The sequence below is a fragment of the Clupea harengus genome, chromosome 1 (assembly GCF_900700415.2).
Source record: "Clupea harengus chromosome 1, Ch_v2.0.2, whole genome shotgun sequence".
Taxonomy (NCBI): domain Eukaryota; kingdom Metazoa; phylum Chordata; class Actinopteri; order Clupeiformes; family Clupeidae; genus Clupea; species Clupea harengus.
The window spans coordinates 9,122,945-9,141,903 of NC_045152.1; the positions used below are offsets into that span (position 1 = coordinate 9,122,945).

General features: G+C 43.9%; 2 protein-coding genes across 2 annotated transcripts; both read right to left on the reverse strand.

Moving 5' to 3' along the window:
• Positions 1-25: 25 nt before the first annotated feature.
• dhx58 (DEXH (Asp-Glu-X-His) box polypeptide 58) lies at positions 26-4,098 on the reverse strand. Its single transcript, XM_031576238.2, has 8 exons — positions 3,953-4,098; positions 2,897-3,073; positions 2,417-2,618; positions 1,885-2,075; positions 1,625-1,738; positions 1,387-1,519; positions 1,083-1,268; positions 26-982 (listed from the first exon to the last, which is right to left on the reverse strand). The coding sequence occupies exons 2-8, from the start codon at positions 3,071-3,073 to the stop codon at positions 660-662; spliced, it is 1,326 nt and encodes a 441-aa protein (XP_031432098.1). The 5' UTR covers positions 3,953-4,098; the 3' UTR covers positions 26-659.
• Positions 4,099-4,841: 743 nt separating this feature from the next.
• kat2a (K(lysine) acetyltransferase 2A) lies at positions 4,842-18,005 on the reverse strand. The gene is made up of 18 exons (XM_012816888.3): positions 17,656-18,005; positions 16,763-16,886; positions 14,681-14,826; positions 14,370-14,459; positions 14,069-14,250; positions 13,334-13,525; positions 12,876-12,982; positions 12,606-12,719; positions 12,178-12,314; positions 11,706-11,914; positions 10,894-11,020; positions 10,409-10,519; positions 9,507-9,650; positions 9,006-9,120; positions 8,751-8,784; positions 8,441-8,504; positions 7,676-7,760; positions 4,842-7,264 (listed from the first exon to the last, which is right to left on the reverse strand). The coding sequence occupies exons 1-18, from the start codon at positions 17,878-17,880 to the stop codon at positions 7,071-7,073; spliced, it is 2,400 nt and encodes a 799-aa protein (XP_012672342.1). The 5' UTR covers positions 17,881-18,005; the 3' UTR covers positions 4,842-7,070.
• Positions 18,006-18,959: the final 954 nt, after the last annotated feature.

An 18,959-nucleotide genomic window follows, 5' to 3' on the forward strand; every position in this document is an offset into this window, starting at 1 on the left:
AGCACTTATGTTATAAGTTAACACATACACATACCTATATACAGAAAACAAAATCAAACAATAAATAGTGAACCCATGTCCACCATCTACATCTGGGATACAATATACAATACAACAAATATAATAAATATACATGTACATCGACTGATACCAAAGTCATGTTATCAAATTGGTGTCATTCACAGTACAATATGTTAAGTTCTGCTAGTGCTTATGGTTAGGGGGCCTCACAATAGTCACATCTCTCAACAGCACAGGCATGTCTCTACCTAAACAGCCTGCTGATCTCTACCTAAACAGCCTGCTGATCTCTACCTAAACAGCCTGCTGATCTCTACCTAAACAACCTGCTGATCTCTACCTAAACACCCTGCCTATATCTACCTAAACAGCCTGCTGATCTCTACCTAAACAGCCTGCTGATCTCTACCTAAACAGCCTGCTGATCTCTACCTAAACAGCCTGCTGATCTCTACCTAAACACCCTGCCTATATCTACCTAAACAGCCTGCTGATCTCTACCTAAACAGCCTGCTGATCTCTACCTAAACAGCCTGCTGATCTCCACCTAAACAGCGATCAAACATTACGGTGGCATGCCACAGGCTACCTAGGGTAAGGGATGTTGGGTGGGAGTACTCGTCAGTAGGGTAAGGTGACTATTTCCTTGGCAAGGTAATTGAATCCAATGTGTAAATGACTAATATTACAGCTACAATTTCCATGTGATAAAGCACCTGGGTCATGTGAGTATCGCCAGGGCCCGCGCCGACGAGGATGGCAGCTTTGATGCCGGCATTCATCAGCTTGGTGTTTTCAAGCACCCACTCTAAGAGACAGCGGGTGGCCTGACGTGTCTTTGAGAAGATGATGCACTTTGAGGGCTTTTTAAACTGCTCCAGAAGGGTCTGCTCCAGGCGTATCAACTTGGGGTTCTCAAAATCCATGTCTTGCGCCAGCAACTTCAACTCCATATAATTTTCTGAAGAACATCATGGACATCATCAATATCAGCTTTACATTATATGAGCAAATCATTTTCTGTATTATTTTTTAGGTCAAGACCAAGTTAGTGCCCTGACCTTCAAATAATCCAGACAGGAAAAAATCGGTTCCGTCCAGGGCAAAACCTTCTTTGGATCTGTAGAACTCATTGAGAACCTGCAGTGCATCCACCATGCGAACAGTGTCGTTGATGAGAAGAGCGTCGTTGTACTTTCGCAGGTGGATTGCACACTGAGACAACAGTCGGTTCTCTTTCACCACAGCTGACAGCAAATATAGACACACACACACACACGTTTAGTCACTTTGCATTGTTTGCCAAAAAATCTCTATGACACACGTCACCCAATTAGACTATAGCCATCGAGATGTGCCTCTCACCAATCTTCTCCAGCTGCACCACATCAGCCTCGTACTCCTGTGTTCCAAACTCATGGAATGGGATAAGCTCCTCTGCGGCCATGTAGCCATGGATCATTTTCATCATGCTCTTCAGATGGTCCTCAAATGGGTCCTAGGGCAGGAGACAGACGGACAGACATGCTGTGTCAGGAGCCACGGAGAAGGAATGATACAGGGTGGTGGAAGTTAGAGAGAGAAGACGGGTGGACACACACACCAGAGGCCTTTTCTCCACAATGTCGTATTCCTTCCTTGGCCTGGGGACAACCTGCGTCAGCTCAGGCTTGTAGTTTTCTGTTGAGACGATCACTGAATCCAGATTGGCACATATCTGAGACAGAAAGAGAGACAGAGACAGAGAGAGAGAGAGAGAAAAGGGAAGACAAAGTTATATCTGGTCAACTGGAAAAGAAATGGCTCAAAGAGAGGCCAGTAGCTTTAGTTTTGAGTGGATAACACACACACACACACACACACCTGCAGCACATGATTCATAGCACTTTCGAGAGTCTTTCCACCACCTGTCCCTGGTGATGCTGTAAGGCCCAGGACCTGCGGTAGTCGTGTTTCGCCCTCAATCTTCCGCTTAATGTAGTGCTCCATTATCTTATTATACACACCATCCTTGTGTGTGTGGTGGCATTCGTCGATGATGAGCAGCGTGAAGGCTGAGCACCGAAAAGTAAGACCAGAATGTGTCACAGGTTTATCTGACATGAACTGCTGAGTAATGTAATGTTTACTTCCTAACACCAAATGGGTGAGATTCATCATACATGCAACCTGTGGGTTTACTTATTTTTTTACTTTTTATATTTTTTATATATTTTATATATTGTTTTTCTTATTTTCGGTAGTACTTATTATGTTTTATGTTTATTGTCTACACTAATATGCAAAAGCAAATTCCTGGTAGGCTTAAACTTACTTGGCAATAAAAACAATTCTGATTCTGATTCTGAGATTCACAATATATACAGCATATGGGTGAGGTTCCTCTCACGCTAACCTGTGAGCTCCACATGCTTGTCCTCCTCAGTGTTGGTGAGAGCGTTCTGGAGTATTTGCGCAGTGCAGATGACCACGTCCGAGTCCCGTACCATGCTCCCAAAAAAGTTCTTCTCGTCTGAATCGCCACTGATGGGAACAACGGAGTAGGCCCTCAGGGGATCACGGAACTCATTTTCATAGTGCTGGACAACTAGGTGCACCTGTATGGGAACGGGAACACATTCGTTGGCCTCTCCATTTCTCTTTGCTTCTATAAAGGCACTTTAATCCAAAAATGTGTTTTGCAAGGAATTCCAGAATGTTAAATTACACTTGCTTCCAGTGAGTATTAACCTTGACAATATCTTAGACATTTGAAGGGCTAAGCCCAAACTAACTGGTGATGCGCAACACAAGACTGAACAGATGTGCTGGATGGCTGAGTGGATGCACACATGAGGACAGAGAAGAGGACAGACCCTCAGTCTGAAGTTCATACCTTATTAACCAGGACAGCCACCTTGGCATTGGGTGTGGTATCCAGGTGTCTTTTTGCAACGAAAACAGCAGCACGAGTTTTCCCACCCCCTGTTGGCAACCAGATGATGATATTCTCTCGCCGCGCGGCCCGCTGAACCACTTCAAGCTGGTACTCTCGAAGCCCTAAATCCGCCATCTACCATGGACCACAGAGAACACCCTTACATATTGGAAGCAATTTCATATCTTAAGGCCTCTGCAAGTTACAGTTTATCACATAACGTATTCACAGTTTTAACTAAGTATTAAACTAAGATTTTCCCACAATAACATCAAAGATTAGGGCAGGGGGAGCCTCCACTCAGTGCCAGTCAAGTGGTGGGAGTGATGTATAAAGGCATCTAACAGGTTGTTGGCAACCACAAACGGTGGTAGTTTAATGGAAGCAGCCGAGCCATTTAACAGGATAAGCAAGACATGACAATCACTAATTAACTAGCTCTGGTTAACTAGAGGATAAAGCTCAAAATACAGGTCAGCTTTCTATTGATGATCCACCGCATTGTTTCAGTGACCTGTTTCAGACAGGCATTCTTCTGCCATGATGCCCATCTTCCATGCAAAGGAAATAATTGTGTGCCACTAAAAAAAAAGGACCTCTGCATTTCATACCGAAGTCATTTTAGATAAAGCACATGAATGACAGGACACGTACCGTTTTAATGTCATGCTGTGAATAACATAGTTTACTGTATAATTCTGTATTTCCACATACTATATTATCAATTGTTGTCAAGCTGCTGTGAAAGTCTGGTCTATACTTGGCAATACCCCTGGGCCATTTCAAAACCTGTATGCTTACACTAATTGCAGCAGGGGTCACAGGACTTACCCATACTAACTGACCAGCTTATATCAATCACCTCTGTCCGTCATACTGAAAGACCCATAGCAGTTACCTGCTTGATTGTCAAACTAGTAAACAGAAGACTGCTTCCATAATCTGTCAAATGCACCAAGCTCAAAGTTCACAGTCAGAGTCACACATTGAAACAACACATCATAATACACTTACCTCTTCAGATTCAAAGATGAAATAGTGGTCACAAGGAATCTGTGCTGATCTCCAGTTTGGCTGACCAGTTTCTGAAGACCGAGTCGGTTCTCTCGCGTTTTAAAGGGCCCTGTCTGCTTACAGGAAAACCGAAACCGATACTGAAATGCAGGGGGGCCTCTGCAGGGGAGAGAGTGAGGGGCAGTGAGTTGAGTCACTCCAAGAAATGACAGAGCAGAGGTGCAGAGATGGGATCAGATGTTATCCGCTCATGAGCCAACCAGATGGCTAAACATCCATCAATGTCTACATGTGGTTTGTCTACTAAATGTGGTCTATGGATAGTTTGATGTACAATGAGAACATCAAAATGCCAGGTTCTGGCATTAAAAAAAAAAAGCCTATCGCTGTACCACTTTGTTTCCACTGTCCTTTAAGTCTTACTGTACCGTGCAAATATAGAGCTACTACAGAGAATGATGCACACATGCTGTATAAGGCTGTAATATTTGACCTGCCATTTGAGAGACAGAGAGAGAAAAAGAGAGAAAGAAAGAGAGAAAGAGAGGGGGGTTAATGAAATGAAGCCTGCTGTTGAGGGACAGAGGAAACCCTAACAGGGCCCCATTCTTGCTAAGCGTTGTATTAGGAAAAGGAAACAAAGAAGAAATCCCCTTATTGAAGTACGGCCTGTTCCATAAGCATCCCACAACACAGGTGAAAATATACATACATACATTAGATTCATACTAATGGATAAGCTAACTGGCAGCCCAACCTTGCTGCACTTCACTTCTAAATGCATGTGTTTAAGTCCTATAATACACAGAATCACAAAAGCACTCATGTCTACACCTAGGAAAGGACTGATCATTTTGAGTAATAACAAAAGGCAACTCACACATCATATAAAAAAAAAAACATTTTATTTGAATGAACAGATGTACAGTATATCGAGCTGTAGCAATTCACAGACATCTTTCAAATGTAACTGAGAAAAAGGAATTTTTCTTTTCCCAATTTGCTAATTCTTTTTAATGTTTTTTTTATTTACGAGAGGGTTAATCCATGTTCTCAGAGTAAAAATGCAGCATACTTTAAGGAGACCATGAGAAGAACTGACAAAATAATGAACAACTCTGATAACTCCACCACAACCCTTCCTGAAAGCTAGCCATGATTCAAGTACATGTTCAGAAATGAAACCAAAAGGAAAACCAAAACCAATATAATTATATTTTGGCAGAATACCCAATCTTAATATTGTCCCAACTTGACAAGTAATTATTGACTATAAAATAGCAGTGGGAAGAAGGCTTCAAACAAGGCACAGACTGAAGAGTGAGTGAAACGCCTTGCTTTGGGAGGCTGTAGGCATTTTCAGAATCATGCTTTTGGTTTTACCGTCCGTCTGTCTGTGCTCTCCTCACTACAGTATATGATTGTGACCGATAACTAGAACAGACCAACACCAATAATGAAATGGAATGAACTATGTTGGGCCTTCGAGGATCAGTGCTCGACTTGTAATCATAAAATGGTCCATCTGCAGTACAGAAGTTAACAACAATGAGGCATGGTGAGACTACTCAAAAACAATAGGTTCCATTTTACTTTATCTACCAGCACTCCAGTGCCACCTGACGGCAAATGTGTCAGCATCTTGACTGAAAATCTGCTGGTTAGAACACAACCGGCCTTTCACTGAGCAAGGTGAATGCACAGACACTGGAAATGAAATCATAAGTGCCACAGGGAACACAAGACTAGAACAAAACGTCCTGTCATTTCCATGACAACCTATTCAAATGGTTACAACAGCTATGTCTCCAATGCGATTCAAAGGGGAGGTGAACAAATGTTTTTAATAGAATACACGCAACACAGATGAGGATATTTCTTGGGAGCTACATGTGAAAAAAAAAAAAAAAAAAAAATGTAAGAAATAAATCTAAGCACTCTTGGTCTTTATTTTTGTGTAACAATACTGGACATGAGCCAGCACAGGAACTCCTGTGTCTTCATCTTGGACAAACATCACTCATTGGATGAAATGTCATTACAGCTCTACCATCTCGACCGACTGAAATTCCTCATACAGGAAAAAAACGTTGTGGGTAACAAACAGAACATTTACAGAATGTTTTATTTTTTTCCTTTCTTATTAAAGTGACACCCCTCTCCAAAAGTCCAGTGCTCAAGTGACAACCTCCAAAAACTCCAAAGACAACAGAGGTTAACCTCCTCAGAAAAACCCTTTCGGCTTGCGTATGACACAGACCATGCTTCTGACAATGAAAGATTCATAAAAACGCAAAGGATGACCTGATAATCTAACAACCAGTGTGTGTATTGTTGATGCTTCTGTTGTTGTGTGAAAGACCACTGAGTAAAATACAGTAAGCATGTTTGTTTGTGTGTGTGTATATGTGTCAGAAAGACAAGAATGCTAAAGATAGTAAGAAAGTGAAAGTACAGGGAGATGGTGACAGTGCTTTCCCTGAAGTGAAGCACTAGTAGCCTGGCATCAGGAGTCCAGAACGGAACCAAAAAAGAATTTCACAATACCGAGTGGTATAGGAGGAAACCGGCACATGTACGTACACGTACACGTACACACACACACACACACACACACACACACACACACACTATCCTGTCCATTTTGACAGTAGTACTGGATTCACTGCCTTTCCACTAACACATTTTCTACACTTGTGTCTGACAGCATACATGTTAGCATGTATGCACACATACACATATATGCCCAAAGATACACTTGTTTAAATAGGCAAATGTAAACACATTTATATTAACTTCCTAGAGCCTGTGTGCATCTGTGTGTGTGTGTGTGTGTGTGTGTGTGTGTGTGTGTGTGTGTGTGTTTGTTTTTGCCTCAGTGTGTGTGTGTGTTTAGGCCTCAGTCTGTGTGTGCGCGCGTGTGTGTGTTCTCCATCCACTGGGTGATCTACATGTGTATGTGACCGAGTTGAGCAATAACACTGATGTGTTTGCCAACATGTGGCTGAAGTGGTGTCATGGTCATGCACAGTGCTCCTGTGCTGCAGCTCACTGGTCCCTCTTCAGTGACTGATGACTGTTCCCACCTGACCCCAGGTCAGCCTCTGGGGACTCCTCCTCATTTCTCGATGAGCCCACCCTCCTTGAGCTTGAAGTAGAAGAACTTCTCCAGGGTGTTGGCACACTTGCAGTACTCGCTGTCGGGAGGGTTGTACTCGCGGCAGTTGGTGATGACGCGCTGCAGGTCGGCGATGAAGAGCTTCTTGGTCACGTAGTAGCGGTTCTTCAGTCGCTCCGTCATCGTCTTCAGGTCTGTGTGGGTGGAGGCAGGGGCAGGAGACAAAAGAGTGAGGGGGAGTGGGGGGGGCCAATACATTTTTTAAAAAGCCACACACATTCTAGGCTTCAGGCCACTAGACTGGGTCCAAAGTCCACATGGTTATCCATCAGACGACCAACATCACAAAACTGGTAGCCAAGGTACGTTCTATGGTTACTACATTTGGTCAGGGATCAAGTGCTCCGTGTCCTTCCTGGTTAGGCGTTCAGAAGGGTTTGGCTCATGCATATTTCAACCGAATCAGCGTTCCAAATCCACATGATTTCGTTTTATCGAACTAGACACTACAGCAGTTATTCTGAGCAAGGAACTGGAAGAGAGAGGAAGGATATAAACATGCAGTGCACTCTTCCATGAGACTTGAAGAGCTGACGCATACTCACCAATGGGAAACCGGATGATCTCATAATAATCAGGGGCCTCGGACTTCTTTACTGGTTCCATGAAGGGCCAAGCATCAGGATGTGTCTGACATACACACAAACAGACACACACAGATGTATTCATTTGGCAGATGCTTCTATCTAGCGCGACTTACAATTGAAGAATAACAATCAAGCTTCAGCAAGTTGGGAAACCTTGGAGCACAATAAGCACCAAGTACTAATTCTAGTCAATCTGACAAAGTGCACAGAGAGCAAGTAAAGAAAGTGCACAGTAAGAGATAGAGCGGTAGGCATGTTGCAGGTGTTCATATATACACACTGTGTCAATCATTATTATGGATCCATATGACCTACGACTAGGACACTAAGCCACACAGATCAATAAAGCAAATTAAAGTGAGGACTTTTTCTAGTTAAGGACAATTAACTATCGACATCGGTCCAGAATAATGTTAGAAAGTTATAACTGCCAAGCCAACCTCTAAAAGTCTATACAATCCACAGGACAGGTATCTGCGTAAAAAAAAAAAAAAGAAGCTTGTTTTCCCCACTGGCAGGCTCATGATAATATAAGTGTCTGATAACATGGAAAGGATCCCTCCAGAGATTAGACCTGTGTCTGCTTACTTCAGTAACTGAAACTAAAACATGACTCTACAGTTTCTGAAGTTTAAGTTTCAGTTTCCATTTCTGTAGAAACTGACAGCAGAATTAGTCCAGAAACACAACTTAGAGCCCTACACACGTGAGGGTATTTCTTACCTTCACCTGAGCCAGGAGGTTCTTCAGCATGTTGTAAAGCAGGTCTGGGTCTTTCAGCTCCTTTCTGCAGGGTCAAGGAGAACTCATGTAAGAGCAGTAAAATCACTTCTCAATGAACACACACCGGAATAATGTGCTGTTGATGTGTGTCCAAACATTCCTTAAGTCTACACGATTTTCAATTAACCCGCAAATGAATGGAAGTGAATGGGAAGGTTATTTTGCTACTGGTCAATTGAAAACCGAGGACATTCAGACCTACATCACATCTAAGTTTAAGTCACATAGGTTCTCACTAAATGATTCTCACCCTTTTTCTTTTGCAGGCTTCCATCCAGTCTCTCCTGGGGAAGAGATGAAAGGGGAAGTGGGGAAGAACACTTACAATGTGAATTTACATGTGAATGGCTTTTGCTAAATTCTTCCCCTTGGTGCATTCCAAGTTACGCTCAGTTATCATAGGCAAGAATCACCACACTTGCCAAACACACAAACAACAACAAACAAACAAACACACATCCACACATATGCACACACACACACAAACACACACACACACACATACTAATGCCAGGGATGCTCTCCACAGGAATCTGCCGCACCCCCTCCTTGAAGCAGGTCAGGCCTGGATACACCTTTCTGATCTGGCTCTGCTTCCTCTCGATCAGCTTCTTAATGATCTGCAGGAGGCACAGAGAACAGAGATTCACTATAAACCAACACTATTTAACAGGCTCTTCGTACTGATGCGGTTCACCTGCTGGAGCACATAACAGCATTACGTCAACTTCCTACACACTCAGTAATGAAAGGACCAATAGATTTTCTGAGTTACTGCATCTGAAGAAACTTGAGCTTGAGTCAGTGTAGACAGACACTGTTTTTCATAGATGCCTTACTTACAGGCTCTGTATACGGTTTCATATCAGCAGGACATGTGCTTTGTTGTTGCCAAATTAAAAGTCTGTGTGTGTGTGTGTGTGTGTGTGTGTGTGTGTGTATTTGTCCAGATCATTGATGACACACTCTGGGCGGTTTAGTGGGGCAGCCTCAGGTAGGGCATTACCTCTTTTTGCCTTTTGATGATGTGCGACAGCTCGGTGTAGGGGATTCTGGGATTGAGCTCGCACTCCATCAGGGTGGCGCCCTCGTAGTCCTTGATGTAACCAAGGTAACGGCTCTTGGGCACTTTGATGTCTTTGGAAAAACCCTGTGAGCGCAAAGCGAAGGGAGACACACAGCCTGTTATCAACCATTAAAGCAAGAATAGCCGATATATTTTAGAGGCATTTCTAGGTTGTATTTCTTCTGGCAGCAATGAATAAATGAAATGCCATCACAAAAAAAAGACAAGAAAAAAAAAAAAAAACACCAAGAAAACCTGCAGTCACATGGCTGTAAAAAGTCCGTCCAATCATTTCATTCAGACCGAATGAAATGATTGGATGGCCTACCTGCCTGTCTACCTACCTACCCGTGCGCACTCTGCCGGTGCACTCATGGTGCGTAACCAGAGTCTTCCACAAGGCTAGGCAGACATTTTGCTAAAGCTAGCGAGCTAGTCACACAAGAATGGCAGAGAAAGTGCAGCCAACATTTCCAGTTCCACCTATACCTACAACAGCTCGCACTGCTAAACAAAGCAAGAAAAGAAAGACGGAAATAGAAAAGGCTATGACAATTATAATAATAAATAACAACAACAATCATATTTTTTATGCCTACCCTACCTTTAACAAAAACTGTGAGTCTGTGACTGCAAAAAAGTAGTAGTAATCATGAGAGGGAATAAGGAGAACAAGGAAGTAGAATAATTATTGCAATGACTCCACTTCAGCTCACAAAAGCCTCAGCACTTGGGACACACTTAGTAGTAATCATGAGAGGGAATAAGAAGAACGAGGAAGTAGAATAGTGATGTCCTTTACTACTCTGATCTGATGTAGTCCTGAGAGGGGTCTGACTGACCTGTTTCTTGAAGTAGCCGATCGCGTACTCATCCGCATATGTGAGGAAGTACAAGATGCCGTGTTTGATATGGTACTCCTTCAGATGGTTCATCAGATGAGTGCCATATCCCTATGGTTGAGGGGACATACACAATGTAAATATGGTTGCTCCTGACTGCATAATTCAACTTGCATTCATCATATGTGCAGATTAGAGAGGAAGAATAGCTATGGTATCTGAATTATTATCCACCTTCTCACAGCCACCTTGTGTCTTGATATTCACAAACATGGAATTTATGTCCAGTCAATCTGATATGGCTTATTATTAAATTAAAGAGTGCAATGGCTTCAACAGCATCAGCAAAAATCAATATTTTCCATTACAGACTGAAAGGCAAGGCTTCTAGCCCTATGTTCTGGTCACGTACGTGTGTGTGTGTGTGTGTGTGTGTGTGTGTGTGTGTGTGTGTATGTGTGTGTGTATGCATGTGAACACCTCACCTTGACCTGCTCGTTTGAGGTGACCGCACAAAAGACAATCTCCGTGAATCCCTGAGTGGGGAACATTCGGAAACAGATCCCTCCAATCACACGGCCATCTTTGATCAGGGCCAGTGTCTTGTGCTTCCTAAATGCAGCGGAAGAGTAAACAACATACATTCATGTGTGTGCATTTAGAATAATGCCACGATCCTCCGCTGTGCTTTAGCTCATGAAGGTCCTACAGGAAGTGTGACGGATCACCATATTACCACAAGTGAGAACTCAAATGCAGCCAAGCAGTGAGCTGCTCTAGTGATAGGACTGCTACTGTGGCAGCAAACAAAAAGCCCCCGTGCGCCAGTGGCCCTCAATGTTGAACTGCCGGGTTTTCAGCCAGTTGCCATTATCAGAGCACCACAAAAAAACTCAAGGCAGGTCATGCATTCACAGTTGTGAGTGCTGGAAACGGTTGCTATAGCAACTTTTCCACTCCAAGATGAAAAGAGAGAGAATGTTTACATACGGACTTGCAGAGTTTAGGAGTGTAACACTGAATCAATTAAGGCAACCTAGTGTGTGTGCCTGACTATGTGGGTCATTGAGATGCTACAGTAAGACTCAAGAGTGCAGATAGCAGTCCTGCAATCGATGCACTATGGCTATGATGGGCTTCAATGGTTCAGGGGGAAAGGTCGGGGGTCAAGGTTTAAGCACAGGGCGCTTACGGGTCGAAGACTATGTGGGTAATTAATGTGCTACAGTCTGTGCACTATGGCTATGATAGGCTTCAATGGTTCAGGGTGAAAGGTCGGGGGTCAAGGTGCGCTTACGGGTCGAAGACGAGCCGTGTGATGTACTCTTTGGGCATGCGGGGCAGCTGGTGGGAGAAGACATTCTGCAGGCCCACCAGCCACATGAGGATCTTCTTGCTGGACTTCTGGGAGAGCGAGTTGCCGATGACGTGGAACTCGATGATGCCGCGGCGCTCTTCCAGACGGGCCGTCTCATCCCGCGCCGCGTTGGCCGACAGCAGGCTGGTCTGGAGATGGACAAACACAAATGTACATAAAGCAGCACGTTCTTAAAACGTCACCAGCTTGTGCTCTCAGCGGTTAGCTCTATTGGATTTATAAAAGATCTGTGTTGGTGCCATGTTGATGTTTGCATGCAAACAGATGCACAAGTTTATGTGTGTTCTCTAAATATTTGCCTGAGTGCAAGGAAGACATTCTGAATGTATAAATATGTATGTGTGTGTGTGTGTGTGTGTGTGTGTGTGTGTGTGTGTGTGTGTCTCAGTACCTCTGGCCCCAGCATAGCAGCAGGGTCAGTGATGGTCATCATGACCTCATTGACTAGCTCCATGGGGATGTCTCCCATGACCCGGATACGCTTGGCATCCTCAAGGGTCAGCGCCTCGGGAAGCTTGCGCTTCTCTCCTGAACCGTGAATCACCAGTGTAGAGAGAGAGAGAGAGAGAGAGAGAGAGAGAGAGAGAGAGAGAGAGAGAGAGAGAGAGAGAGAGACAAAGTGTGGGCGTGTATGTGAGAGAGTGCGGTTAGCATACAGGAAAAGCCCACCATCAGTCGGCTCTGTAATGCAGTGTTGCTATACTATGTACACACCTAAGAAACTGTACTGGGACTACTGTATACATGACGATGGTTGAGGCATCCGAAATTAAAGTAGGAAGTAAGCAGTTAGTTAAACTCCGGTGTGGGAACGCATACCTGTGATTGGTTCAGATACAGCAGCGTCCAGCCCCATGCTCCCGAGAGAAGAGGCACCACTGCTCACGTTCTTGGTGAATGACGGAGACCCAGAGACAGCCCCAGGACTCAAAACTAAAAAGGGACACAGGCACATACATGGTGAAACATACATGGAAAAGGCGAGAAAGTGAAAGAGGACAGAGACAGAGCAAGTGAGCAACCAAGCTAACGACACCATTTTAAGAGGCCGAAAGGTAGCACTGGATGGACCCGTGTCCTCTGCCTCACCTGTCTGGTGCCCCAGCTGTGCCCCCTCTGCAGCGGGCATGGTGAAGTCAGCGTCCCAGATAGGAGAGTTCTCCCCGTAGATCTCCTCCTCCAGCATGGACAAGAACCTACATCACGCAAACAGAGATTCTATTAGCACACTTTAGCTCTTCTCTTTAAGCTGTTTAGATAGCACACAAGATTATTACAGATGCCAACTGATACCACCAGTTTATTAAACTTAACAAGTAACAAGTTATGAACATGCCAACATTTCTGAACACGGAAGTCTCAGAAACAAAACACGAAAAGAACACACAAAAACCGAGTTAAAGGGTGCAACAACTACATCAAAGGAGGCATCTTGTAAAGGAAACCACTACAAACACAAAGTAAGGGTGACCTCAAAGGGTGAGGCTACACATGGGGAAATAGTGTGCAGGTCTTGCAGCTCACTTTGGAAAGTGTGCAGGTCTTACTTAGGAAAGTGGGTGAGGATGAGTGTCCGTTTCTCTGGGGGCAACTTGTCCTTCTCCATACGGAACTTCTCCAGCAGCTGCCGCCGGGTGACCGTGAAGATGGACTTGAGGAGACTGCGGCCAAACACCTGAGTTGTCTCATACCGCGGCAGGCTGTCGTTACTCTGAGGGACGTGGCAGTAACACAGCCACCTGACAATGTGTATGAAAAATAAGATGTTTAATTTATGTCAAGGGCATTGTCCTCAAGTTGTGACAAGTGCAATAACATAGTTAGTATAGTTACTAGAGTCTGGCATAAATGCACAGTTAAAGTGACACTGGCATAGTCACAAAGATAACCCAGAGTGAAGACATAACCATCTAAACATGCATCTGGCCTACCTTGCATTACTTAATAGATCATTAAGTATATCATTAATTTATCAATCAAACACTATCTTTCTATGTGAAATCTATACAGGAGTCCACCAATCAGAAAACATACACTTCTAGGGGCCAATTTATGCATGAACAGACTACACAAAACGACTTATTTTAAATCAATCTTCACTGGAATTGAATATCTGATGAAGTATTTATGACAATGACTATTTGCAGAAAGCACTACAAAATAAAGAAGCCCCTCATCAGCCTGTAAGTGCTGGCAATCAGACCACGTTTTTGCCACTGGACTATTTTACACGTCAGGGTTGAACACCGACAGACTCGAGCTGACAGAACACAAACGGGCACCTGGTGTAGTCCACTTTATATGTGGAGCCGTCATCTTTCTGGGCTCGCTGCCGGTACTGCGATGGGGTTTCCAACTTCCAGTAGTTTAAGCAGAGCAAGAACATCTTACTCAGCTCAAACATGGTCTGGCGCTCCTTGGGGGGCAGGTGGCTGAACTTGTACTGCACAAAGTTCAGCACTCCCTAAAGCAAAGGCATACGAGCAGAGTAGCAAATATGTAATTAGCACCATGCGGCACACAAAAATACAAGGTCAGGTATACTGTGAGAGCAACCTAAGAGAGGAGCTACTGAATACAAACCTGCTCAATATTGGGTTTCTCAAAAGGGGGGCTTCCCAGTGAGCCTTCCACGATGGGCTTCCCCATTTGAAGGATACACTTCCTCAATAACTGGGGAAAAACCAAACACACACTGTTACTCTGTACAGCACAAAATCAGCAATACGAGTTAATGCTGAGTCAAACATTACCAGGAGTGCTTGTTGTAGATGTACACAGATGTGTTGACAGCTTACACTGGGAAAAACAATCATGACAAGTGTTTGGAGGGTGAGGGTGTGTGTGTGTGTGTGTGTGTGTGTGTGTGTGTGTGTGTGTGTGTGTGTGATTACCTTGAAAAGGTAAAAGTACACCTGCTTGGTGTCTGTGTCCTCCTCCTTGTGCACAGACATGAAGAGGTTCTCCACATCGACGACCATCCCCAGCAGGCGGTTCATCTCCTCCTCAGAGACGTTCTCCAGGTGAGACACATGGTCCGCTGCATCCCCAGTGGGAGAAAACTCATTTTAGACTGCACTTTGAACCACCCAAACTAAACCTGACAGAATTCAACAGGACGGAGATATATATATATATATATATATATATATATATGTGTGTGTGTGTATGTATATGTGTGTGTGTGTGCAGCATGTTAATTCATGCAAGAATCCCCCGCAAGAGAGACAAATCTATAAGTCCTTCTTGCTTCCTCCGCATCGTGGGAAGGCCAATTACGTGGTCCTTATCTATGTTCAGCAGGGATAAACATGAATTCATGAGACGAATATGAATTCATTTAAAAGCCGAGTAACAGTTTCTATGCCAGATTCAACAGACTGAACAGGGATATCCCCTCAAAATCCCCCTGTAATCCCAAGGAGACTGCACTCCAGGTCACACACACACACACACACACACACACACACACACACACACACACACACACACACACACACACACACACACACACACACACACACACACACACACACACACACACACACACACACACAGAGGTTCTCAGGGTTTGGAAGCAGGTACATCTCCGCAAAGCAGCAGGGGGAGTGTAGCCGAGAGTGCTAAAGGCCTGTGCTGAATAGCTGGTAAGGGTGTACAGACATTTTCAAGTCCTCTCACACAGGAAAACAGTCCCACGGTCCTTCAAGTCCTCTATTATAGTACCGGCCCCTACAAATCTGCAATGAATGACTTTAGCCCGGTGGCAATCACACTGCTCACCATGAAGTGTCTGGGAAAGCTACTTCTCCAATCCATAAACTCTGTGGTTCCAGACACGGCGGATCCCCTACAGTTAGCCTACCACCCAAACAGATCAGTGGTCGACGCGGTGGACCTGGCGCTTCACTCTACACTGGAACACTAACAAAACATACATGTGCTCTTTTCGGATTACACCTCTGCTTTCAACACGATCCGGCCAGTGAAGCTGAATGTGAAGCTTGCAGACCTTTGAGTACAACCCCCATCTGTAACTGTCATTTTGGATTTCCTTGCAGACAGATGTGGTGATGAGGATGGGAAATGGGGAGTCTGCGGAGTTCACAGTCTGCACAGGAACTCCCCAGGGTTGCGGCCTCAGCCCTGCACACTTACAACTATGCTTCCTCCAGGACAACTAGTATATCAGTATTAAATATGCAGATGACATGACAATCCTTGGCCACATCAAGGATGGGGACAGGTCATCATACAGGAAACTGGTAAATAACATTATTGTCTATGGACAGGACAACCTTGTTCTTAACACAGATAAAACCAAAGAACTGGACTTTGGAGGAGACCCCATCCTCTGCAGCCTCTCACCAGCAAGGGGAAAGGTGGAGCCGGTTGACAGTTTCAGCTTCTTGACAAGTTTCCAGGCCTTCACAAGTCTGTGATTGACACTACCCAGCCCACTCTCTGTTCAGGTAGAAGAACTCAGGATACATCCTGAGACACCACAGGCCAGAGAACAATCACAAGGCACGCTTTCACAACTGCTTTTTTTCCAGCCACTTTCAGACTGATTGCTAAGGTCATTAAGGCAGGAAAGAAATACCACCTCCTTCCCACCATACACCTCACACACCTACCAGACTGGGTTTCTGTAGTCAACTACCTCACTGTCCAGGTCTCCAGGAGTATCCGCACTCCATTGTTTTTTTGTGTGCAATAATTCATAGGGAAAATAATGTGTGTATTTATTACACCTTTCTTTGCCTGTTTTCACTAAAGATGACTCTGAGACACGCACAAGAATCCCAGTGTGCCTGTACTGTCCTGTAAATGTATAAATGGCAATAAAATATTTTGATCTTGCTCTCTTTTATTCCACACAGCTGTAAACTCAGCATTTCAGACTTGTTGAGAAACAGACTATATTATGAAGGGGTGTATGTGTGTAAATGTCAACAGAAAACGTGAGGAAATACCCAGGGCGTGGCTGCAGCTGCGACATGGCTCGGTGAGGCTTGCCGCTTGCTGCTGAAGGTCCATCCGAGATGCGGTTGGTGGATGAGGATTCTTCCACCCATTGCACTTGCAAGCATCGTTTGCCTGTCAGAAAAGTAGTTTGTCACGACTAAAGCTTCTGTGCTATCGGACCACCTTAAGTACAGCTGCGATCTGCAAGGCTTACTACTTGGAGAGTATTTGGCATTAACTGATTTTGACGTTCCAATCAATCACATCCATAAGTACCTTGCAAACACACAGCCAACTGGTCGTTCGCCGAGGTGCGAAGAGTAATCTTATCCGGTTAACTATGCACTTTAACATCACCTCCTGTACACTCAGCTAAACCAAAATCAATGTGTAACTGTTATGTCAAAAAGTCTTTTGAGATACAAAAGATATTTTCGTGACCGAACAGACAGGTTCCTTAACTTCTTTCAATAAAATATGTCTAGTTTTGCAGTGACTGCAAGCTAGCGAACAAGCGAGACAATATACCGTTGGCTATCATTACATCTTGCCTTGACAGTACACTGGGTAACGTGCACAGGTTTCACATTCATTGTACACACACAGGTTAGTAACACAAAAATTTGTTTTAGACATAGTAATGTTGTGGTCGGGTGAATAATATTAGCTAGCTAATCAACAGCTAAATAGCTAGTGAGCTATGTAGATAGCTTACTCATTCACAACAACCATCAATGCTAGCACGACTGAATTGCAGCTAGCTTGCTATCGGGAATCCTGCACGTTATACATATAATCTTTAAACAACATCTTTTGGTGCACATACCAAAAACGCACATTAACGTATCCAAGCTAAAGTAGCTAAATTGAATACGAGACAACATTTAGCGGTTTCCCGTACCTTGCAAGCTGAGAAAACTCCCAGTTTCTCAAGCTTTTTTGCTCTCGGAAAAGCCCGGACTTGAGCTTTCTTTTGACTTGCCCACTGTTGCTGACTTAGACCCGGCCTGGCTGGATCACTGTTCCCGGACGCGGACACCGTGGTCGAATTCGACCCAGATGTCCCGACAGACTGGGCTGGCTGTAGCCGGGGTTGCATGGAGGCCTGAGATGCCGGCTCCGCCATAACAGCGCCGTCACTCCTGCACTCAGGGCACTTCCCCTCCTTGTTTTGGGTACCAATAAAGTTTATTGATGCTTTTCCGATGTTCACGTCTGCACACGGTAGCGGACGTCACGCCGCATGCGCACTGTCTTCTTATATCTGGGAATTGTAGTCTCTGTCCTTCACTCAAACGGAATGGCCAGTAAACGTTAGTTGTTGAAGAAATGTTAGTTGAATAAACAATATTAAACAATATTAAAATAAACAATACTGCGGTGCACTTTAAACACTCTTTTTCTCAGCTCCAGCCCCTTTTATGTTAACAGGTCCAGGCCCTCGAAATTGTTAACATGTCAATAAAAAAAAACACCCCTATCAGAGTATCTGCGTACAGAAGGCACAGGAACAAACGTCACATATTAACCTTCAGATGTGTCATTATTATAGATATGGCAACATTGAAACAAAAATAATTAACTACATCTTCCAGGACCACCAGTGTGGTATGGAAAAAAAGATCCCTTCAAACCAGCCCGTTCAATCTTTTTACTACATATTCAACATTTTCAACATATTAAAAAACTCCTTTATAGCTACAGAAGAATGTCTACTATAAGGGCCTATTCAGCTATACTCACAAAAGAGTTTGTTGTTCTCCTTGAGTCAGAGCAAGCAACTACATTATTGTATGGTACCATAGGCCTACAGTGCCCTCCACAATTATTGGCACCCTTAGTGAATGTGACCAAAACAGGCTATGAAAAAATATGTCTTTGCTGTTTATCCTCTCGGTCTTTCACTCAAAATATTCACAAAAATCTTACCTTTTCATTGAAGTAAAATTATTGAAAGAATATTTTTTTTTTGACATTAAATAAAATATTTTTCTCCAAAACATAGGTGCCACAATTATCGGCACCCCTAGAAAATCTTATAATTAAAATCTAACTGAAGTATATTACCAGTCATGTTTTACATTTTTAAGTTCACCTGTTTGATTAGGAACTCTTTAGTGGTCAACCATGACTTCCTGTTTCACTCGGGTATAAATATGAGGTGACACAGGCCAAATACCCTTAGTCATTCATCAAGATGGGAAA

Bases quoted from the DNA above. Each gene is read 5' to 3' on its own strand.
- dhx58 (XM_031576238.2), bottom strand. From the start codon at position 3,073: ATGGCGGATTTAGGGCTTCGAGAGTACCAGCTTGAAGTGGTTCAGCGG. The intron at 2,076-2,416 runs GTTAGCGTGAGA...TTCGGTGCTCAG, and splicing joins CAAGCATGTGGAGCTCACAG to CCTTCACGCTGCTCATCATC. The intron at 1,520-1,624 runs GTGTGTGTGTCC...CTCCTGCCCTAG, and splicing joins TTGTGGAGAAAAGGCCTCTG to GACCCATTTGAGGACCATCT.
- kat2a (XM_012816888.3), bottom strand. From the start codon at position 17,880: ATGGCGGAGCCGGCATCTCAGGCCTCCATGCAACCCCGGCTACAGCCA. The intron at 16,887-17,655 runs GTACGGGAAACC...CTTTTCTGACAG, and splicing joins GAGTTTTCTCAGCTTGCAAG to GCAAACGATGCTTGCAAGTG. The intron at 12,315-12,605 runs GTATGCGTTCCC...TTCACGGTTCAG, and splicing joins TGTATCTGAACCAATCACAG to GAGAGAAGCGCAAGCTTCCC.